Source organism: Martes martes (assembly GCF_963455335.1).
Source record: "Martes martes genome assembly, chromosome: 7".
NCBI lineage: Eukaryota > Metazoa > Chordata > Mammalia > Carnivora > Mustelidae > Martes > Martes martes.
Genome location: NC_137894.1, coordinates 222092 through 245427, shown reverse-complemented (window position 1 = coordinate 245427; position 23336 = coordinate 222092). Strand labels below are relative to the sequence as shown.

Below are 23336 nucleotides of genomic sequence, written 5' to 3'. Positions count from 1 at the left end.
TTTTTTTTTAAGATTTTATTTGATTTCTTTGACAGAGCAGGCAAAAGCAGGGAGAGAGAGAGAAGGAGAAGCAGACTCCCCACTGAGTAGGGAACCTGATGTGGGGCTCGATCCCAGGAGCTTGGGATCGTGACCTGAGCTGAAGGCAGGCGCTTAATGACTAAGCCACCCAGGTGCCCCTAAATGAGTAGTTTTTAAATGCTTTGTGGCAGTAGGACCTTTTCTTCCTTCAGATAAAATCTGGGAAACCCCAGTATATAAAACAGAATGAAAGCAGGTGGCTATAATTTGAGGTGTGGGGAGGCTTTGTGCTTGTCCCCCACTCCGTCCTAGAGTCCTTGGGGCACGGTTGAAAACCATCATTTATCTGGACTAGTCGAACATTTCCCTTTGACTTAATTTAGCTTTAATCTGCACGATGAGTGTGTGTAGGGTCAGTGTCTGCTTTTGTCTTCATGTGTCTGCTGTAAACTTGGACCATATTGAACGTTGGTAAAATGTTTTTAGTGTCAGTATTTACTCATATTTTGACTGTGAGCACAAATTGATACACTAACACTTAGATTTCTTAAATTTAAACACGATATAGTGGAGTTCAAGAGTTTTTAAGAACGTGGCTGTGATCCCTCCTGGAACTGGAATGGCTCATCAAGTCAACTTAGAGTATTTGTCGAGAGTGGTGTTCGAGGAAGATGACCTCCTCTTCCCAGACAGCGTGGTCGGCACAGATTCTCATATAACCATGGTGAACGGCTTGGGGATTCTGGGCTGGGGTAAGTAATCCACTTAGTACGTTTAATTCGCGGGGGAGACGGTGTCAGGAACAGTATGCAGGAGCGTAGGTAGCCGGTCTTTACAGGCTCTTTGAGGCCGTTTCCTCACCTGCAGTAGCGGTGACAGAATGGCTCTGGACCCGAGGATGTGCGGACAGTGTGCCCCGCGCAGCACTGCCGTCGCGGAGTGACCGTGGCGGACGATGTGGTTACTCCCTGGTCCGAGTCCCGCGGTGCTTCTCCTGGCCTTCTCGAGGACTCCAGATCCTTACAGCCTGCTGCCCCTGGCCGCTCCCACGCACGTGTCTGAAGACGAGTCGTTGACTCCCCCGAGTGGGCTGTGCTTTCCTGCCTCCGGGCCTGGCCGGGGCTGTTCCCTCCGGCAGAACGCGCCGAGTCTCTTACACGGTGTCCCAACTGCTGACTTCTTTGGTCTCCGTTGTTAGACGGAGTTTCCTCGGGTTCGCAGGTGCTGGGTTCTGTTCTGTGTGTGGAGCAGAGTGCAGTACCCAGCATCACAGACGCCACACCCTGCCTTTAATAGAAAGTTGACCCCAGTTTGCTTCAGCCCTGTGAGTGGAGTCCTTCTTTTGGGGAGACTGGGTCCATGTCCACAGTCCAGAGTCCTGGCGGCTCTGAAGGGCTGCACGAGGGAGACAAGTGCCCAGGGCGTCCGAGAGCAGACGTTACACCGAGAACACCTGCGCTCTTCCGCATGGTGCGCTCACCGTCTTCTGTATCGCTTCAGGGGTCGGAGGCATTGAGACCGAAGCGGTCATGCTGGGTCTGCCCGTTTCTCTTACTCTGCCGGAGGTGGTCGGGTGCGAGTTGATCGGCTCATCAAACCCTTTCATCACATCCATAGATGTTGTGCTTGGCATCACAAAGGTAATTGCGCCAACCGTGTGACGTGGCGGACGTTATGTGTGGGGCCCTGCGAGGGCAGGGTTGGGCTCTGCGCTGCCTCCTCCATGCTCTGGACGTCTTGGCCCTGGCCTCCTTGGCCATGGCCTCATAGTGACCGTCACAGGAGCAGCCGCAAACACAGGACCCTTCCTTGGTGCTACTAAGTACAGAAATGCTGGCTGTGCCATTGTTCACTTGACCTGTTGCTCTTTCATTCCTCGCTACAAGCCTGGAAGGGTGCTGCTGTGACCGTCCGCATTTCAGTTCTGAGAAAACAGAGACACCCTCAGGTTGAAGGACTTGGCAGAGGGTCACCGGGCGGAGCCGTGAGTGCTGGAACGGGATGCGTCCGGGCTCCCAGCCGTCAGGCTTGTTGGCCGTGTGGGTTAGAGAATCCTGTTGAGGAGAAGTAATTGCATCTCTTTAATACCTAAGTGAATCGTTTGCCCTTTAGAAACTATTTCTCTCCTGGAGAACACAGACTGTAGAAGTGTGCCACTGTCAAGATTGCCTGTTGGCTGTTTTAACACTTCTAAAGGATTATAGAAAAGCTTAACCTGAACTTTTAAAATATTGGTACATGCTATTTAACACATGTACTTTGGAGTTTCCTTGTGAACAGTAATTTGTAAGTCTCCATCCTAAATTTCTGGTTTTCAGTTACTTTAATGATTAAGTCCATTTTATTAAATAAATGAGTGTGGGAGCTGTCCCACATACAGCGCCAGTTTGGATCCTGGAGTCTGCACTTTTCTGGTTAGGTTATTGGTCTGAAGGCTTTCAGAATTCTCCACAGGGAAAGAAAGGGTCCAGCTGCCCTGCAGACATTTTGCACGGAGCCTTCTGCCCTAACTGAGAACGTGGTGGCACTGTGCAGAAGTCATGGGTGCAGTGTACGGGACTGAAAGATAAGGAGTTAAGTTGACAATCGCAGGATTATTCCTAAAGGAAAATGAGTATCTCAGTATGCTTTTGGAGAAATCTGTACTTTCCTTTGGGTAACCTGAGAAGTAATGCCACTTTTTAGACTTCTCTGGCTATATTTTTTTGTAACAAGATTACATGTCAAGTGTTTTTTTTTTGTTTTGTTTTTGTTTTTAAGATTTTATTTATTTGACAGAGATCACAGGTAGGCAGAGAGGTGGGCAGAGAGAGGAGGTGGGAAGCAGACTCCCTGCCAAGCAGAGAGCCCGATGCGGGGCTCAATCCCAAGACCCTGGGATCATAACCTGAGCCCAAGGCAGAGGCTTAACCCACTGAGCCACCCAGGTGCCCCTACATGTCTATTTTTAAATTTTGGCGTGTTGATATAGAACTCAAGTCTATCACGTATGTTCACATTTATTATTTTCTCTCCTGAGATTCTGTTCTATTCACGATCCTTATAGTATTAATCCCATATTGTTTTTCTGAATGTGTCTTGTGGCACCTCCTGAACTTGTTGAAACAGTCTTTAGCTGAGTGTGTCTCACATGCGCTGCTCTGGTCCTCAGAGCTACAACCGTGAACATAAAGAAACGTCTTAGCCTTTTATACAAGCGTGGCTTAAATGGCCCCTCGCCCCTGTGCACTGTCAGGGCTGAATGGGACTGTTGGGTTGAACGTGGCTTCTCTCCAGGTTACCTTGCTAGGCATCTCCTGCCCCAGACTGAGCCGCAGTGTCATTAGGCGAGCCGCTGTTGGGGTTACTCGGTAATAACTCAGAAACGTGACTTTACGAGGATGTGTGAGATCCTGTCAACATGAAGTTTACCCATAATGAATGATGCTGTAAACACTTGGATCAGGGTTGGAATTCGAAGAATTTTTGTAGCCAGTATGTATTTTATTTAAATGCAGTTTCATCAGCTTGTTAGTATTCTTTACATCTAAGGTGCCATCAGCGGTTAGTGCTGTTTTACGCCCAGAAAGAAGGGCTGCCCGCTGACACACACATTGTTGTGTCTGACGTCTCCTCGATTTCAGAGACATTTGCGTGTGGATCTAGCCATTTCCAGCCCTTAGGCGCTTTCTCCCCTGCCCAGCGGTGACATTGGGTCAGTCTTCCGTGGATCGTTTATCTTAAAATACCTGCAAACCCAGAGGGAGTTGACGTTTGATAAGAACAACAGAGACCCTCTTTTATGCGGTGTCACTGGTAGGGGTTAAAAACTAGGTTTTGTGCTTTTCCGAGAATCCACAGTCTTAACTAACTTTGTGTGCGTTTCTGTGTTTCCCTTTATTTAGCACCTCAGGCAAGTAGGAGTGGCTGGAAAGTTTGTTGAGTTTTTTGGAAGTGGAGTTTCGCAGTTATCTATAGTGGATCGGACCACAATAGCAAACATGTGTCCAGAATATGGTGCTCTCCTCAGCTTTTTCCCTGTTGACAATGTGACATTAAGACATTTAGAACACACAGGTAAGAAGATGAAAGATCAGTGGGGTACGTGTGTTTGCACGTCCAGTGTCTGTCTGAAATTTTTCCTAATAAACAACTACCCATGCTTGGTATTTAATATTCAGGAAATTACCTTATCTTGAAATAGTGGCTTTCAAATAAATTGCCTCAGATGTCTTTAAAGAGTGTTGTGCCCTCAAAACCCCACCCCTACCGTGTGACCCATTTACAGTGATGGAGAGAGAGGAGTCCAGCCACGGGTCAGGGCCTCACTTCTTGCAGGAGGATGGCTGGCGCAGCCTTTGCGGCGGTCGGATCCGCAGGTTGGGGGGAGGCGGGCATGTGCGTCCTCACGTGCTCACGGCGTCCCTGTGACAGGAGCAGAGGAGCCACCAGACAGAAGTGTCTGGGGACTGTGCTTTGTCTGAAGAGTAACACAGTTTTCTGAAAAGCGGCGTAGGGTTCCAGGTTCCATATCTTTTTTGTAGCCTGATTGGCAGGAGGTTGGACCTTCCTGTAAAGACGGCTCAGTGTAGAAAGTAGCTGCAAGCCCCAAACGCGCTCCTGTACCCCCTCGCACAGCCCACTTCCCTTTGGCGAGCGACTAGTCTCGGAGCCGAGCTGGGCCGAGCTTCTAGTCTCTGATCTTAAGTGCATTTGGGGGATGTAGTCCAGTAGTCTTCATTTGGGGGGCAGATTTTATAAGTTAAAAGGTCATATGGCAAAATGGACCGTTGGTCATTGGGAACGTTGGTAGGGACGGTTCTCATCAAGTGCGGAGCTTCCTATCAAGGAGATTTGGTTGGTAGAACATTGAGGGAGAGATGGCAGAGGTGCCTCCTCCCTTGCATGACACACTGGCTTGTGTATTAGTGATCTGTTCCTATAACAGACTTTCCTGAAACTTCATGGCTTAAAACAGCAGTAACCACCTGCGGCTGCATGGTGTCCGTGGGCGAGGATGTAGGCGGCACCGCTTGCACAGCTTGTCTCTGCTCTGTGATGTCCGTGGCCTCAACCGTGAGACCTGGCGCTAGGGCCTGGGGTCCTGTAGGTCGCTCACCCCTCAGTGGGTGCTTAGCTAGGACTGTCCGCCACGTCTGCATGTGTCCTTTCTTACTCAGTGGCTTCTCCGGGGGGGGGGGGTGACCTGGGAGAGCAGGCGCCAGCCAGACGGCCAGGGGTCCCATAGCTGAGGTCCACGGGGTTGATTCTGCCCCTTGACGGAGGGATGTCATTGTCACACTGTAAGCACATACAGCTCAGGTGTATACTGTTAGGTCAGTTGCTGGAGAAAACGATCTGCCACCACTCTGTATTCCCGTGAGGCTTGCAGAGAGCTGCCCATTGCTAACATCTAGATTCTTTACACTCCTGGAAGGTCTCGTTAGGCCTCTGGTTTTCTGCTCATGAGACTTCTTAAGCTTCATTCATGTTCTCATTTTGACTTTTATATTCACATTGGAAAGTAATGAGTGTCCTTCGTGGTGGGTGATAATTATATTCAATGTTAGTGATTTATGTTCTGCAAACTATAGGTTTTTTGAGTTTTATAGAACTAACTCAGTATTTCTCAACTTGTCTCTGATTAACTTTTAAAGAGGGGCTACAAGTTTTCATGACGGGCAGAATTTTTACTACTCTGGAGAGTAATATCAGTAATTTGTAAAGAACATATTCTGAATACTTAGTGCGCAGTGTCTGTTTCTTACTCATTGGAATTCAGCACCCTTACCCTCACAGAGTTCAGAATTTCTTACTGTATTTTTGTCCTTGTTAATTCTTTCTAGGTTTTGACAAGGCCAAACTCGAGTCAATGGAAACATACCTTAAAGCTGTGAAACTGTTTCGACATGACCAGGATAGTTCAGGAGAACCCGCGTACTCCCAGGTGTGTGTGGAAAAGCTCCCTCGTGGCCCGGCTTCCTGGGTGTGGATGCCAGCTCCGGGCCTGCACCTCCGCTGACCCCCCCGGCCCCCTCCCCCGTTTGCTCAGCTCTGAAGTGGGAGGCTGTTCTGAAGGGCGGACATACGTTAGATGCAAGGCGTTAGAGTGGTTTTGGGCACACAGAAAGTGCTCAGTGAATGTCATTATCATCTAACCAGTTAGTGTTACGTGTGACTCTGCTTAGGTTTTATTCATTCAGTTCTCGTAGATTCCTATTAGTGAATTTTACAACATTTTATTAAGTCTCAGTTTTTAATATTCAAAACGCAGAGTTGGCTCTTACTCTCTCCCTGATCTTTTTCTGCTTTGTGATAAGAGCACCGGGATGTGCCTGTCTGTTCTGGGGGCGCCTGCATCTGGTTAGCGTCTGCATGTTGCAGAGATGTGTCACGAAAGGAATTTACAGTTATGTAAGATACTCTGTGATCTAGGCCAATATTTACCAGTTGGAAATTTGTATTGGAGTAAGTAAAGTTCACTTTCAGGGAAGTTTGAATTTTCATGATCTTCCTTTTCTAGGAGTGTGTCAAGTATCTCCAGCCACTGGGTATTGTCGAAGGTCTGGTTAACTGTTAGCTGTTTTCTTGGGGGGAGTCATTCTCTGCCCCAGCTGTCTTTCCTCACAGCGTGCATCCCTGCCTGAACTGTATTTTTGTGCTCGCTTGCCTCTCCTCCCTTCAAGAAGGCAAGGAGGCTCCCGGGGGAGGAGCTGGTTGGGTGTGTATGGTCTGTAGCTCCGGCTCCTGGAGCTGTGCCCGGCCCACGGCACACAGGATGGGCAGGCAAGCGAGGCCGCACGGGTGTAGTGCAGACCAGTGTAGTGCCCGCAGGACCAGAGTCCGTGTAGACTTCGGGTGGATCTCTAACTTGACTCATCGTTTTCTGGTCCCTTCCAGCTCTTTATTTTAGTGCTTTGTCCACTTTGTAAAGATGGAGAAAGAAGAAGAAAAATGAAAACTCTCACATTGTATAATAAGAAGGAATAAATTTGCTTATTAAAGGCCTGACCAAATTAAAGAAATAAAACTGAAACCTACCAGGACGTTGAGTCCAAGACACACTCATTAAGATGCAAAGACAGGGGTTGGCGGGTCCATAAAGTGAAGCTGCAGCCTGGTGGGCATTGCAGTCAGGGTCAGAGTCGACAGGACGTATCGGGAAGCCCGTAGTGGAGAGAAACTTCATCTGAACTGAACTGAATACCCACGTAAAACAGACAGGAAACTGGTGGAAATGCCAGAAGAAACGCACAGAAACCTAGCTGGGAGGTTGGATTTTAGGATGGTTTTTTAAAAACCAGGGAATAAAAGCCCAGGCCTTCTGGAGGCTGGCCAGCTGGATACACTGGAACCAGGAAGAGACGGGTCCTTCTGCTGTGTCCCTCCAGCACCTTGTGTAGCCAGACTTAGTGCCACACACACCGAAGAAGGAGCAGGGTTTCCTGAACCCACCTCAGTTGTCACAGACGAGGGAGGGGTGACTTCGGAGCACAGGGGCAGTAGACTGACAGCTGTCACAGGCATCTGCTTTATCAGCAGGCATCTGTGACAACAGGGAAAAGAAATCAGGGGAACAAAATGCTCTGTAGACTGTACGGCTGGTGTTGGGGCAGCATGGGGCATGCTGATCTGCTACTCTCACGTTAGCAAATGTTTGTATGTTTTGTTTCACAGCTAAATTGGGATTGTTTCAAAGTCTGTTTTTGGGGGTGTCGATCACCATTACAACAAATGCAGATGTATTTATTATGCTTCAGGAAGTAGTGCTAAATTGTACTTTGTACCTAACAAATTCTCATTCCTTGTCTTCCTCTGCCTTCTCATTTCCTAGGTGATCCGGATTCATCTGAATTCAATAGTTGCATCTGTCAGTGGTCCGAAGAGACCTCAGGATAGAGTTGCTGTGACGGACATGAAACGTGATTTCCAAGCTTGCTTGAATGAAAAGGCAAGTTATTGCACCACCACCTTTGTCAGTAATTATTGTGTGGAGTGGCAGAGGGCAAATACTTCTTGTGCCGGGTGGCAGAGGGCGAGTACTTCTTGTGCTGAGTGATAGAGGGCGGGTGCTTCTTGTGCTGAGTGATAGAAGACCAAGTACTTCTTGCGCTGAGTGATAGAGGGGCAAGTACTTTTTGTGACGAGTGATAGAGGGCGAGTACTTCTTGTGCCGGGGCGCAGAGGGCGAGTACTTCTTGTGCTGAGTGATAGAGGGCAGGTACTTCTTTTGCTGTGTGATAGAGGGCAAGTACTTCTTGTGCCGAGTGATATAAGACCAAGTACTTCTTGTGCTGAGTGGTGGAGGTCAGCATGGGCCTAGACTCAGGCTGCTGCTGTGTTCTTGCGTGTGGGGCGCACCCCATCAGCCCGCACACCCTCTCCTGTCTGAAGCCGGACAGTCGTTTGGCGCTGTCCCCAGGCCGCTGGGAGGGTCAGATGTGCGTTGTGCCTGGAGTCACAGTCGCCTGATTTCAGGTGCTTGGTCACTGCATGTGGTCGCGGCTCTCTGGCGTGGTCTCGGAGGGGTCTGCTAGGCTGCACTGTGGTCAACATCTGACCACCACCACCACCACCACCACCACCATCCCCCCCCCCCCCCCCCGCCTCAATGAAGAGCGAGCTCTGCCCTCACACCCATACATCTGCTGAATGTACCTGAACAACGCGAGGCCTCTGACTTTCAGGGTCTGTGCTTGCTGAGAATCGTGGCTAAAATTGAAACACTTGCTCTCTTGAGAACTGGGATCTGGCGCTCTTTCCAGAGCCTCTCTCTGGAGTTTGTTTGCTGTCGCTGCTGCCGTCCTGTTGTGTAGGAGTAAAGTAGCGTGATGAGCGTGGCACTCCCAGCTCGCAGTCCTGCCCCCTGCCTTCCGCACCCCAGTCCCCTCCCCGGCCCCGGAGCAGGGCCAGGATTGTGCCCTCTGTGGAGAGCCCCGATCCGTAGGATCCGCAGAGTCGTTAAATCCGGGTCCTGGGGAGTTCGGAACACCAGCAGGTGTGTGTCGCAACCGTTCACATGACTGTGCCAGCCGACTTACAATGACCGTGTGTCGCGACCTTCAGCACCGCTCACGTGTAGGCAGAACTCCAAGTCTGTTTCTCTGCACGTACCCAGAATGTCTGTATTTGTGTGCATGTTTGTGTAGGTGGGATTTAAAGGCTTCCAGATTGCAGCGGAGAAGCAGAAGGATAACGTCTCTATTCATTATGAAGGAAGTGAGTACACCCTGTCTCACGGCTCTGTAGTCATGGCCGCGGTCACCAGCTGCACCAACAACTGTAACCCGTCCGTCATGCTCGCCGCAGGTAGGCTGTCCCTTACGGCCTTTTTCTTCCCTGTCCTGAGTGACTTTGTACGCTCCTTATTTCTTGGATCGTGCGTGGAGACTGGGGTCTGTGTTTGATATTGAGAGACGTTCTGAGAGTTTAATTGGGTCTCAAGGAGCCCGAGTTTGATTGACGTTACTTGTTTTCATTCCACAGAAGGTAAATGTATTTTATTACAGTTTACGCATCCGTCCGTTTTAGGTTATCTGCTTCTGTAAGTCGAGAAGTAGTTACTTAGTAGCCCCCTTGATGGCTGAGCCCAGCAGTGCGCTAGAGCCCACTGAGAATACAAGGACGGAAGGGTTGTGACAGGGCTGTGTTGTATGGACGTGACACCGTGCATCGTATAAGGTCCCGTCTGCTGTGTGGAATTGCCGTTAGGATGGCGCTGGGAAGGGTAGTGACACGCACTGTGCGTGTGCGGACTAGCAGCACGGCCCTGTTCGCTGTGGCGTGAGGCTGTGACGGCAGGCTGCACCGACTTCTCAGTGTAAAGGCTACTGTGTCAGTGTAATCCTGTGTGTGTTTTAAATGAAACACATCTGCAGAGTAAAATGGACAAAATAGTGTGAAGTGATGCATTTGGGCTTTGACCCTCGCACGAGTTGGAGACTGAGCTCTGAGCGCTGCCCTAACACATCCCTGTTGATCACGCAGGTCTCCTGGCTAAGAAAGCCGTGGACGCCGGCCTGCAGGTTAAACCGTATATAAGGACGAGCCTGTCTCCAGGCAGCGGGATGGTCACACATTACCTCAGCTCCAGTGGCGTGTTACCGTACCTCAGTAAGCTCGGGTAAGTGAGGGGCGCTGCTGTTGGTGTGCGTGCTGGGATTCAGCAGTGCCGGAAGCTCCTATTGGAGGCTTTCCTGTGCAAAGAGAAGACAGGAAAAGTTGGCTTTGTTGTACTTGTCGCCTCTCCACGGCCACACGACTTGAGGCCTCAGCCCTCCCCAGCTGCAGCCGTTGGCTGGGCAGATCCGAGGAGCAGGGCAGCGTGTTGGCCCCTGGGAGGTCGAGGTGTGGCTTCTCGTGTACGGATGTACAGACAGATGTGAGGACAGATGCAGAGAAGGAGTGCCTCTGGGCAGTGGTGATTTCGGAGTTGTGGAGGTCAGTTGTCAGAAGGATCAAAATATGACAGGCTGTGTCATTAACAGATTAAAGTGTCTTAATTGACACTTTGTGAGGTTACTGGGTTTGTCAAACACAGGTTCAGTTGTCCCCAGACTTTGTAGAAACTGACTTTCCCATTTTTCACGGACTCAGAAGAAATAGCTGATGCCGGCTGCGTATTTTGGAACCTGTTAACCTCAGTTCCTTTGCAAGACTGATAAATTACAAAAAACTTTTTTTGCTTTTGGAAGAGTGGCTGCAAGTAATTTTGAGAGTTATGCCTGTAATTTCTTAGTTCTGCCGTCTGGGGTTTTGGTTGGTCGGGAGCAGAGAGATCTCGCCTTGGCAACCCCAGCTGCAGGGCCCCTTCTGTGGCCTTGGCGTCACTGTCACTGTCACCGCCGCGTTAAACCCTGGGGGAAGCACCGTGTCCGTAAAGGTCGTCTTGGCTGTGTTTGGGGAGCTGTCCTGTGCCGCCTGCAGGTTTTGTGTGTCGGGTTTAGGCGACCACATCCCCCTCAGGGATGCTCTGTCAGTTCTCGTGTTGAGTCCGGACTACACGCCTGACGCTCAGCCAGACAGACTGATGAGGGTTAACCCGCGCGTCCCGTGCGCGCGCTCCGGCAGCTCATCCCGGGGATGGCAGTGGAAGACCGGCCCTTCCTTGACAAACGTTACGACGTTCTGCTCGATCACGTGTTGTTTTTCCAAATGCAGATTTGAAATAGTTGGCTATGGATGCTCAACGTGTGTGGGGAATACAGCGCCCTTGTCGGAAGCAGTTCTCAGTGCCGTCAAACAGGTAAAGACGTGCGCGTCAGCAGGACATCTAAACGGATTTTCTTAACCATGTATCCTGTTGCTGAATGTGGGCACGTTGATATTTCTCTAGTCCTTGCCCCTCTTCGGAAGAGTAAATCTTAAAACGATTGGAAGAATCATTTTTAGATCCTTGAAATAATCCCTGAATAACGTAGTGAACTAGTTTGTTCACGGGATTTGGTGGTTCTGTGTCTAATAACCGGTGGTTTGCTTTTCAGTTGTCTTGCCCTCTGGTGTGGAATATCTGAGGCTGCATGTATATGATTATCCAAATTTGTACCGTTTCCTGAATGTATTGTGTATTTTTTTTTTCAGGGTGATTTGGTTACTTGTGGAGTTTTATCTGGAAACAAGAATTTTGAAGGTCGTCTCTGTGATTGTGTTCGTGCCAATTACCTTGCCTCCCCACCCTTGGTGGTGGCTTACGCCATAGCGGGCACGGTGAACATAGACTTCCAGACGGAGCCTCTAGGTATCTTTCTGTCATTACACAGGCAAACCCACAAGCGCTCTACACTCCAGAACTTGTCGTATTTCTGAAATGCTTCTTAGACGTCTATTCTTTGAATTATTTCAAGAAACCTTATCCTTTAGTTACTCATTTCTGTATTCATACGAAGAATATAGAATGTACAAGGGCTTCGTTTTTTTAGCTGCTTATGCCCACCGCAGTCTGGTGTTGTTTTACTTGGTTTTTGGGACAGGTTTTTGAAAGATGTGAATACCTCGAGGGAATTACTTTTTTTTTTTTTTAAGATTTTATTTATCTGAGAGAGAGAGCACCAGCAGGGGCAGAGGCAAGGGGACACGCCACACGCAGACTCCCCACCGAGCAGGGAGCTCGATGCAGGGCTTGATCCCAGGACGCCACGATCATGACCTGAGCATGACCTGAGCCGAAGGCAGAGGCTTAACGCGCTGAGCCACCCAGGGGACCCTGGAAGGAATTACTTTTTATACTGACTTTGATGTCACAATGTTCTCTCCAGGCACTGACGCTACTGGCAAGAGTGTTTACCTGCAGGACATCTGGCCCACCAGAGAGGAGGTCCATCAGATGGAGGAAGAGCGTGTCATACTGTCAATGTTTAAAGCACTGAAAGAGAAAATGGAGGTAAGAGGCTCACTTGTTTCTGAAGTCCTTTAATGAACGGCACTGTTGATCTCCTGTGTCTTTCTGAACTTAATAAAAATTAAAATCACATTGTTTTGATACAGTGTATAATAAATGATAATCATGTTGTATTTGGAATCTGTAATAATCTAGGAGAATAGCTTAGAGTACTTAAAACCAATCTTGGGAGCACCTGGGTGGCTCAGGTAAAGTATCTGCCTTCAGCTCAGGTCATGATCCTCGGGGTCCTGGGATCGAGTCCTGCATCAGGTTTTCTGCTTGGCGGGAATCTGCTTCTCCCTCTGCCCCTCCCCCTGCTTGTGCTCTCTCGCTCACTCCTTCGCTCAGATACAATCTTTAGGGGAAAAAAATCATGATCTTAATGACTTACTAGAAATATGTAGCAAGCATCCTGAATGTGGGCAGAATTCATAGAAACAGCCCTTGTTTGTTTTTCCCATTGAAATGGTTCAAAGTTCAGAAGTAAGAGTGAGCATGGCGTGACCCTCCTGCCCCCGGCTGCCTGCCTTACCTCCCCAGAGGCCGTCAGGCACGTCCCTTGCTCACACATCTTTCCAGAGAGGTTTCTGTGCACCTATGAGCAAATACATTTATTCGCAGTTTCTGAAACAAAACTGAGAACATAGTATGAGGGTAGCAGAGGTATTCACTGAGCAAGTGTTTGTCGAGCGCCTGCTACGTGAGGGGCGCTCTGCTCGATGTTTTGGGATATATCCGTGAACAAAAACCAAACCCTGATGGGGAGAGGCAGGCAGTGAACTGTAGACAGAATTGTGACGTAAATTACACGACACGCTGAGGAGTGGTAGGCGCTGTGGAGAACTACAGAGCAGGTCGAGAGAGCCAATGACCACAATCTGAGGAGTAGATTTACGGAGGCTGTCGGCAGCAGGATGTGTGTTGAGCCCGGTTTTGCAGGAGGTAAAGAAGTTTCCGTACATCTGGACCGAGAGCAGGGCTTTCCGGGCAGAGCGAACATACGAAGGCCTCATGCGGGGACCCATGATGAGGGCACCGGGGTGGCTGGCGCACAGGGACTGGGGGCCCGTGCTGGGAGCCAGTGTTGGGGAGACGTGGGGGTTGACGTTACAGAGGAGGTTTAGGCCGTGAGTATGTGGAGTCCTGAGGGAAGGGACAGGGAGCCTCCTCGAGGCCGCACACAGAGGCGTGCTAGGCTCTGTCTCCACGTGGAGGGCGTGGTGGGGGAAGCCTGGGCGGGAAGGACAGAAGCAGGGGTGCCCGGCCCGCATGGTCAGTCGTGTGTGGGAGTCTTCATCTCAGGGTCATGAGTTTCATCCCCACGCTGAGTGTGGAATCTTTTTAAAATAAAATTTGAAAAATTAAATTCAAATAAAAAGGCGGACACGCAGAGTCGGGCCAGTTGGTTTGAGCAGTTCTGTGTGCGAGGTGGCCATGGCGTGGACTGTGGGTCTTGGTGGCGGTGTGGAACCGGGGTGAGACTCGGCGTGGAGTGTGAGGGAGGACCATGTGGGGACGCGCACACTGACCTCAGCAGAGGGTTTTCTCTCAGCCACGCTCCTGGAAGTGAGCAGTGTGGCCCACAGCATGACCTCTTCTTAGCTACGTGGATTGCTCTTCTAAACCTTGGCCCTTTCATTGGATTTTTAAAAGTCTTTTATGTTCAGTTTATATTAAAACTTAATCTCAGTATATTCATGAAAATCTAGCGTGCTGGAGTTTGATGAGCAAGTCTTGGCTTATCTTGTCCCAGCAGTGTCCTATCTTCCTTCCCAATGAAGAAGGCTGGTTTTGGGTCCTTCCAATGTGAGGACTTTTTAATTCCCTCGAACATTTTCATAAGCCTCTTTTTTCTGACTCCATTTTATCTTTTTCTTTTGTTCATCAACCAAACTCACATTCACAGATGGGAAATAAGCGTTGGAATTCCCTGGAGGCACCGGACTCAGTGCTGTTTCCTTGGGACTTGAAGTCCACGTACATCAGATGTCCTTCATTTTTTGATAAGCTTGTAAGTGTGGTTTCACTCTTTGATCTTTTCGAGGTTGTTAGGAACTAAAAAGTTCAGGAAGGGTGAAAGCCTTTCACGGTTTCTACCTTGTAGACCAAAGAGCCGGGTGCCCTGCAGCCCATTGAAAACGCGCATGTCCTTCTGTTCCTGGGGGACGCGGTCACCACAGACCACATATCGCCCGCGGGGAGCATCGCCAGGAGCAGCGCCGCTGCCAAGTACTTGACGAACAGAGGGTAGGTGCACGGGGCCCCTGGTCACGCTCCCTGCCCAGTAAACTGTTTGACCCTTGAGCAGCATGAATGTGAACGGCTTGGACCCACCTACGCTCAGATTTCTTCTGATAAACATAGTCTAGGGCTGTAAGTGTATTTTTTCTTCTTGTGACGTTCTCAGCATTTTCTTTTCTCTGGCTGACTTGTCAGAATAGAGGAGGTCATGTGTAGGACACAGAACAGGTGTTACTCGACTGGAAATTCTGCGTAAGCATTTTGGTCAGCACAAGGGTATTCGGTTCTGGGGAGTCCGAAGTTCTACCCAAATTGTCAACGGTGTGCCAGGTTGTCACCCATACCCTGTGTCGGTTGGGGTTTGGCTGTACGGGCTGCCGTCACAGGGGAGGTCTGGTCACTGCTGAATCTGGCGTAGGCAGTGACTGGGGTACCTGTAGTACCTGCTTTTGCCTATAACTTTAGAAATGGAAATTGCTGTTTTAAATTGAGCCCTTCGTAGATTAAAAACAAGATTTTTCTTTTCTTTTTCAATGCGACTTTATTGAAAAGTCAGCTTTGTTTGACCTACCAAGTGAAGCCTGCCGGTTCCTGCTGTCGTTGGAGGGCAGAATTTAAATGTGTGTTTTGTGGACTACAGCGCGCGTGTGTGAGGCCAAGCTTGGTCTTTGTCCATCAGAAGACAATGAATTTCCGCCCATTGAGCCTAAAGCGTAGAACATGATGTAAACATGATTGATGTGGGAGTTAGAACTCCAAACCTAGAAAGCTCTGACCTCGTTTCTACGTGATTGCCAGTGTGGAGTTGCTCTGTTACAGAGCTGCGTGGACAGCAGAGACGGACTTGGGGGGTGTTTTCCAAGTGACGCCTTTCCACCGAGATCGCTCAGGGCCCAGCGGCGTGGTCGCACGTGTGACAGTCCTCCAGGCTCTGCTCACAATCGTGTTGGTGCTATTGTGGAATTCGTGTTTGAATTTTTTCTCTGGTTAACTGTAGTGTATGAATTTAAAACCCTTTTTGGTAGAAGTTGCTAATAGCAATTCCTTGTCTTATAACTTGATGAGAATGAATCTGTCACACACGTGGCTTTTATTTGGAGTGGTGAGAAAGAAAGTCTTTCTGGTCATGGTTTTCATTGTGGTCATAATTGTGACCTAGCACCCGCCAGAAACAGTCCCTGCACTTCTCAAACGTAACCCGTAACTGCCATACGGGTTCTGATGTATGAGGACGGATCTCTTAGTTCTCAACAGTCAGGATGTGTTTTGGGTCCTTAAAACCCCTCTTCAGGCTTGATCCTGAAGTAAGCCGCTTACACGTACAGGTTTAGAGAACTTACTGCCTTTGCGGAAAAGACCAAAGTAGAGACTGGTCAGCATTGGTTCCTGATTGTCGCTTGCGCTCGCTTGTTGGGCTCTCAGAGGTCGCGTGTGTTGTGACCAGGCCGGCGGTGATGAGCACTTTCCCGCCCAGGTTACGGTGTCAGCTGCCATTCCTGGCGCTGGGACTCCTGTGGGCCAAGTCGCCTCGCGCTGCGCTTTCATGGTCGCGCTGACTGAAAGAAATCGGAGGAGGGTCCTGGTGTTGCATAGGGTTTTCGTAAAAGCCAAGGGGCACAATGTGAATTTCTGGAAAGGGGTGGAAACTCTTCCCTTTATGCTGTTTTGACTGAGGAAAGGTTGCCTAGGGGCGCTCTGTCCTCAGACGTCAGGGAAGCCTGTACAGACACCCAGTGCTTCTTGGAGGAATGATTGATTCCATTATTGACTGGCTGTCTGATGGGAAGAAATTGTGATATATTTTTTTTCCCTATCTAGGTAGTATTTTTTGAGTTCGTAGGTTTTAGAGAAATGTAGTTAAAATATGTTACGTGAGTTTGCTTCAGAATTGTCTCCTGGGGATAATTCCAGAAGAAACAGGCAGCTGGGCATTCAGTGTTTTCTCCACGTTTGTATGTGTGTGGAATTTTCCATTATAAAGAGAGTACTTTTGAGTGAGTTTTAGGGTCCAGTACCATGTGGAGGTTTTCCATCTGAAATGAAACCAGCTTCACGACTTCTTCGCAGCCTTACTCCTCGAGAGTTCAACTCCTACGGGGCCCGCAGAGGCAACGACGCCGTGATGACAAGAGGCACGTTCGCGAATATCAAGCTGTTTAACAAGTTCCTTGGGAAACCAGCTCCCAAAACAATTCATTTCCCGTCGGGACAGACGGTAAGGCTGCGCACAGAGCGTTTGGGCAGTCGCTGCCTGGACCCAGGTTTGTGCTGAAGACGCTCCTGTTTGCTTTCGCTCCACAGCTTGACGTGTTCGAGGCGGCCGAGCTGTACCAGAAGGAAGGTGTCCCGCTGATCATCTTGGCAGGGAAGAAATACGGTTCCGGAAATTCCAGAGACTGGGCTGCCAAAGGGCCGTATCTGCTGGTACTGATGCTTCAGTTTTATATTCTTAAAATTGATGTTTAAATGTTTCCTTTTGTCCGTTACATTCTGTCAGAGTTTATATTGCTTGTTTGGATTTTTTATGCTGAATTGGAATTCATATTGGTGGGTCCTTTTTTTAGGGGATCATGTATAATATTTTGTACTGATCGAGTTGCGTTCTAGTACTCTGGGTTAGATTTGATCTCCATTGGTCCCACTTGAAGAAATCCGTACAGTGGAGGGAAAGGAGGCCCCAGTCTTAAACAGACGCTCTGGAATGCTGATTCCGCTGCCACTGAGAGTTTTACTTGCCCCCGCCCCCGCCCTTCACTTTCTCTTTTGGGGGTTCACAGACTCAGAGGTGGGCCGAGGGATGGAGGTAGTGGTTCCTGGCCATCTGCTGGGAAGGCACATCTTGTACCTGCGTCATTGCTGGAGTGGGGGCAGGTGCTACCGGGGAGGGTCGTCAGGACCCATGCTGTGTGCTCTCTGCCTGCGCTCGCTCAGGAGTGCTCGGAGCGGGCGGCCAGCACCCCTCCTAGCTGTGGTGGTCGTGCACACTCCGTGCTCCTTGAGTCTCTGGTCTCCTCCTAGAACTGAGTGCTCAGAGGAGCTGCAAGAACAAACCAGATTCTCTCGTTTTCTGAGATAGTAATTATCTCAGGAATATTAATTACAGGTACGGCTTCCCTTTTTTCTCGAATTTTGTCTAAAACAGACAAGTATGAGGCTTTGGTCCTAAGTCGTCTGTCTAGTTAGACATTGAAGCACTGTTGCAAGCTGGGGGTGTCGGCTGGGTTTTGTCTGTCGGTGGGCTGTATGTGGTCGAGCGGACGGGAACCCTCCTGTCTGACTGGGAGCACCCCACATGTCCGTGTCTGCATGAACTTCCCGCGACGCAGACCTGCACTTCATGCTGGTTTCCAATGATGTCCTCCCCGGCCGCCTCCCCTGTGCCCGGCACCCCCTCTGTCCAGGGCATCCGTTCTCTCCATTCACGTCGGGCCATAGTGCTCACAGGGTGAGCAATCAGGACTGATTGCTGGGTGCTCACAGCGTGTCCCTCTCTTTCCGTACAGAGTACAGATGCACACGTGGTACTTGAGCAGATGCACGGTCTGTGTGGCATTAAAATGGCAGGGCGGGCAGCAGGGGGAAGATGTGGCTGGAGGAGAACGTTCGGGAAAGGCTCCGTAGGAGGACAGTAGGGACAGTTGAGAAACATGGGTTTGGAGCGTCTCTGGCTTGTTTTCTCCAGAGAACAAGGATTTGCTGTTGCTCTGCTGTCACTCTCTACATTCACTTGATGGTTTCTGTCATTGGATGTCTGCTCAGGGTCGCTTAGCTTCTCAATCTGTGTGGAACCCACGTCTCCTACTTCCTCCGCTGCTGTGGGACGCACTTCTCTGTCTGTGTTCGTGTGGCAGGCAAGGGAGAGGGCTCCTGAGCACGTGTGTGGGTCCCCCAGGGTCCCAGACCCTCCTGAGCCCTGTTGGAGCCAGGCCGCCACGCCCCGTGGGGGGCTTTTACCCGGCTGGCGTTGCTGGCTTCAGCCCTGCAGGGCGCAGGGGCGGGTAGAAGCAGCTGGGGAGCTGCCTGAAAACACAGAGAAGTCATCCGGAGGTTCCCTGATACAGCACGGACCACACGCTCTTAGGTTAAGAAGTTTTATAGAAGGGGCCACAAGTAGAATTTTTCCCCTTGAAAATGGTCCGATAAAGCAACTTTGAAGAGCTGACTGGAAGAAATAAAATGCACATTTGTTCCAGGGTGTGAAAGCTGTTTTGGCTGAAAGTTACGAAAAAATTCACAAAGATCATTTGATTGGAATTGGCATAGCTCCACTGCAGTTCCTTCCGGGAGAAAATGCAGACTCCTTGGGCCTCTCCGGCAGAGAAACGTTTTCTCTAGCATTTCCTGAAGAGCTGTCTCCTGGAGTTACGTTAACTATGAAGGTATCTCTCAGATTCTCATCTGTGGGTGCGTCCCGTGTACTCAGCTGGGTGTAAACCGAGGAGAAAGGGTGCTTGTCAGCGGCACACCTCGCGAGTTAGTGCACGTGCGTTGTGCTTTAATTCCCGTGAAGCCATATTAATGCAGCTGGGAGCCCGAGGAAACGCAGAGCACGCTAGACACTTGGTCCCCAGAGCAAGATGACACGTGGGCTTCCCGCTTGCGCGGCCGCGGCCTTTCCCCCGGCTGCCTGCTGCTTCCGGGCTGATGGGATTTGAATGCAGCCCGCACACGTTTGCAGGGGAGGCCTGGGAGGAGCGCAGGGAAGGGTAGCTGATGTCCACACACTGACCAGTTGGTACAAAGTGGACATGAGCACTGGGTGGAACTTCCCTACCTGGTCAGAGTCTGCTGCGCTTAGCTGGGTGCCGTAGGTGATACAGGACTTGTCATTTAGAAATGGGGAGGAAGGGGCGTCCGGCTCTTGATCTCCACTCAGGTCGTGATCTCGGAGTTGTGAGCTTGAGCCCTGTGTTGGGCTCTGCTCTGGCGGTGGAGGCTGGTTGAGAGATAGCGGTGCTTAGATATGGCGGGAGGAGGGCTTCACAGAGTCTGGCAGGTGGTGGCATGGGGCTTGGAGACAGAGGCCCTGAACATGAGGGACACTCAGGAGATTCTACCGCTCACATGAGATGTTTCTGTTTGTTTAAAGACAAGCACTGGGAAAGTATTCAGCGTGATTGCTTCGTTTGACAATGACGTGGAGGTGACATTGTACAAACACGGAGGACTATTAAACTTTGTGGCAAGAAAATTCTCATAGTCTCTACTCCACACGGATACCCTTTCAGAACTGGTAACTGCGAGTAAAGCCTTTCGTGCTGGACCCGGGGCTCCCCGCCTGCCGCTGCAGACGGTCCCGTGCGCTCACCGATCTCACCACGGGTGTAAATGGTTATGAATCAACGTAGGGACTGAAATGAAATCTTTCTGATTTTAAATAATATACGAATGGTGCTATTAACAATGCTCAAATCAGTGTGTGAGGTGTGCTGTGGGAGAGGCCTCTTAAGTACGGGGGCATTTTATCAGACCATTTTGTAAATAAAGGCAGAATTTGAACTTGTGTTGAAGATTCTTAACATGAATAACCTTCCTGAAGTTGTTTAGTTTCGCACCTGTAAACTGTATACTACTGTTTGTTGGTTTAAGACTAGCAGGTTGGAATTGAGAAGCTGGATTAGACTCTAAAATTGTGGAAGTTGGAATCTGATTTACAAATGGACTTTCAGAACTGAGCTGGACATGGTCAACGTTCACAGTTGACAATAGAAGCTGGGGTGATCCTAGTGGCCGTCTAACTGTGGGGGCTCAACGCTCCCCCAGACACTCCTCGTGTCCCGTTGGGCCCAGGTCCCTCCACACGCGGACACGGGGCTTGGGTGTGTGAACACACACGTCCCATCGTGTTCAGTAATTTGCTCCTGTGTGCTCCCATCAGCCTCAGATGGTATTCTAGCGATGGGATTCGATCATTTTGCTCACTTGATGTGATACTGTTGCTTCCTATAACCTATTATTTTAGGTATCATTAACCAAAATTCCACTCTTTTCTAGTTGCTAAAAAAACCTGAATCATTAAATGCTAAAATGATTTCCTCTAGATTTTTAAATTACCCACTCTAAATTATGTGGTTGCTGCTCAACTCTAAGCCTTTTTTAAATGTTAGTTATTTCTTAATTATTTAAAATTGGTTTTCTGTCATTTTGAACCCTTATTTTACCTGGGATGCATGATTCTATTAATTATGTTTTTGTTTTAACCAAAGCGACTATCAGGATAAAACACTGAGATTGTCGCTGTCTGGAAACCCACCTTCTCCACACACATGTCCGTTCACCGCAGCAAGTGTTCTGTCAACAAGGTGTTTGGCAAATGTTAAGAAAAAGGTTGGGAAATTAATTCCAGAAGGTCCCATGCCTTTTTTTTAATTAAGAAATTAAACTTAGCAGCCAAAAGGTTAGTTATAGAGATTTTCGTCCATGTGGAGAGCTTCCTCTGACCCAGCCGGTCTGCAGCGGCTCGGCCAGCCGGCGTCGCACAGGAGGGAGGACTGTGCTGCTGGATCGCCACCAGAACCGCCGGCGCCGGGGGTGTGGACCGCTGAGAGCTCCGCACAGAAGCGCTCACATGGGCTCTGTCTTCTGGAAATAGTCTGCAGGTGTGTGTTCAGACAATCATGTGGACTGGAGTCTTGAAAACATGATTTCCCTTCTTCTTTCAAATTTTTTGGACTCTTTTCTGTGGTACTTTCACGCTGTGTTTTTGATGTGTTGTTACGCCCGTGTATCTGTCCTGCGTATGTTTAATTCACATGAAAACATGAATTAGAAGAGTCACGAGTGGAATGTTAACATCCCTGTTTCATGCTTGGCAGAGGTGGTGGCTCCAGACCGTCTGCCTGGGAACATGTCTGTGTCATCCGTGGCCATGGGCGTCGACTCCAAACAGCCAGGCCTGGAGGCTGGGCCAGTGGGGTCCCTGTCCCTGGTCCAGCAGGCCTCAGACTCCAGGAGCAGAGTCGAGGCTGCCGGCCTCTGGCTCCTGCACAGTGGAGACAATGGAGCAGAGAGCTTGGCCACGGCCGGCGTCAGAGAAGGAGTCAGGCTGTGCGCCCTGGTGGGTGCCGTCCGCTCCCACCTCGGGCCGAGTGCTCTGTGTGCAGAGAGGTGACATCTCTGGCTTTCATTTCGTTGACTCTGTCCGGGTCATTGGGTGTTGAAAAAGATGCACAATATGTGGAAAGGAAGTTATAGTAGTCACATGAGAGAAGCAAATGAGTTTTGTAATTTAGGGTACAACTTCAGAGGTTTTATCAACAGTAGTATTCTTCTCATCTTAAGAAAATGATGCCACCCGCTGTGGCCATGTTTGCTGCCTTCAGCATCGCTGTCCCTGCACAAGGAGACTACTGGGGCTTCCGTCCCCCCGTGGAGTTGCAGCATTACAGCATTACAGCTGAGAGTGTCCATGGCACGGTTGTCAGTTTCTGAACGCGAGGGCATCCCCGTCGACGTGGCCGTTCCACAGGAGGAGTGCGTCCGCCTTCTTGGTGGCGGGTGATAGGATGTGGAGATGCGATGGGACTGACAGTTGTATGTGGTGGTAGTAAAAGACACCTGTCTTTGCCTTTAGGTGTAGGAGAGGTGCTCAGATACTGGATGTTGACTTGGAGGAATAAAGGCGGGAGCAGGCGGACTTGGGCTTTTTCCCCTGAAGTGTGATAGTGCCGATGTTTCTATCAATTTTACAAATAATATATGACTACGAAACCATGTATCTCAAGTAACTATAAATCATTGTCTATTATTTAAAGCCAACAAAACAGTGTAACAGTTTTAAGTTCAGTAATGTTAAGTATTGTATAAAAATATATTGGAGGCAAAGTTCAGTTGATGACAATTGTGTATATGTTATTGATGCTGTAAATTATTTTTAATAAAGAAAATTGTATTATCACATATCTCTTGCTATAAAATACTTTGTGGTGGATTGAAAATAAAACACCGTAACTTAAAAAGAGATAGGACAGCATCCAGAAATTTCTCTTCGAGGACACTTACGCAAGTGTTGAGAGGTTAGTCATTCTCGACATGACTGCCAGAAAGAGCCGTGGTCATCCCTGTCCCCCTTGCTAGTCTGGGGCCAGTGGGAATGGAAACCAGGGTGATTGTGGGCCCCTCGTCCCAGGTGGGGCAGTCCCGTTGGAAGTGTGGGCGAAGTCGAACTCTATGCAGGCGGTGTTCCAGCAGGTTCTCAGGTCCGTGGAATCCCATTTTACAGTTGAAAAGACTATTGTCTCCCCCAAAGCAGGATCCCTGGTCCAGACACTAGCCAGCTGGGCAGCCTTTTCCTGAACGTTCTTTAGATGGGGATGGTCTTCTGAGCCAGGCGTTCCTGTCCTTAGCTGCGTTTGGAAGGTTAAATAGACTTCACCTCGTGCCGAAAATGTCCCTTCTACAGTTATCTCCTTGTTGTGGTTCCCCGTCATTTGTGAGTCTTGAAGCACCCTGGTGCACCCACACATTGCATTCCGGTTTAGTGAGGGAGCCGGTCCTTCCACAGCCGCGCTGCACGTAACGTCCGTTCCACGGTCTCCGTGTGCGGGCGGTGTACGTTCCAGTCAGCACCTGGGACTGAATTGGCCTCGTGCTGTCAGCTGTGTGTTACAGGAGGAAGTGGTTTTTTCTTGAGGAGGCAGGATGGAGACGCTGTGTTTTCCTGAGTCTCTTAACTTTGGGATCAGCTGCCGCGTCCTTTCGCCGGCCACTCGTTAGT

General features: G+C 49.6%; 1 protein-coding gene across 2 annotated transcripts in view; it reads left to right on the top strand.

Moving 5' to 3' along the window:
• The window catches only part of IREB2 (iron responsive element binding protein 2), a 45803-nt gene extending 23282 nt beyond the window's left edge, over nt 1–22521 (top strand). For both annotated transcript variants that reach the window (XM_080808721.1, XM_080808722.1), the window contains 16 exons: nt 590–773; nt 1522–1661; nt 3906–4077; nt 5847–5947; nt 7835–7951; nt 9150–9309; nt 9988–10123; nt 11161–11245; nt 11581–11737; nt 12255–12379; nt 14286–14390; nt 14484–14626; nt 16688–16835; nt 16922–17044; nt 18814–18999; nt 19710–22521. In XM_080808721.1, coding sequence (XP_080664847.1) covers nt 590–773; nt 1522–1661; nt 3906–4077; nt 5847–5947; nt 7835–7951; nt 9150–9309; nt 9988–10123; nt 11161–11245; nt 11581–11737; nt 12255–12379; nt 14286–14390; nt 14484–14626; nt 16688–16835; nt 16922–17044; nt 18814–18999; nt 19710–19820 — 2193 coding nt within the window. In that variant the 3' untranslated portion in view covers nt 19821–22521. The remainder of the gene's footprint in view (nt 1–589; nt 774–1521; nt 1662–3905; nt 4078–5846; nt 5948–7834; nt 7952–9149; nt 9310–9987; nt 10124–11160; nt 11246–11580; nt 11738–12254; nt 12380–14285; nt 14391–14483; nt 14627–16687; nt 16836–16921; nt 17045–18813; nt 19000–19709) is intronic.
• The last annotated feature ends 815 nt before the right edge of the window (nt 22522–23336 follow it).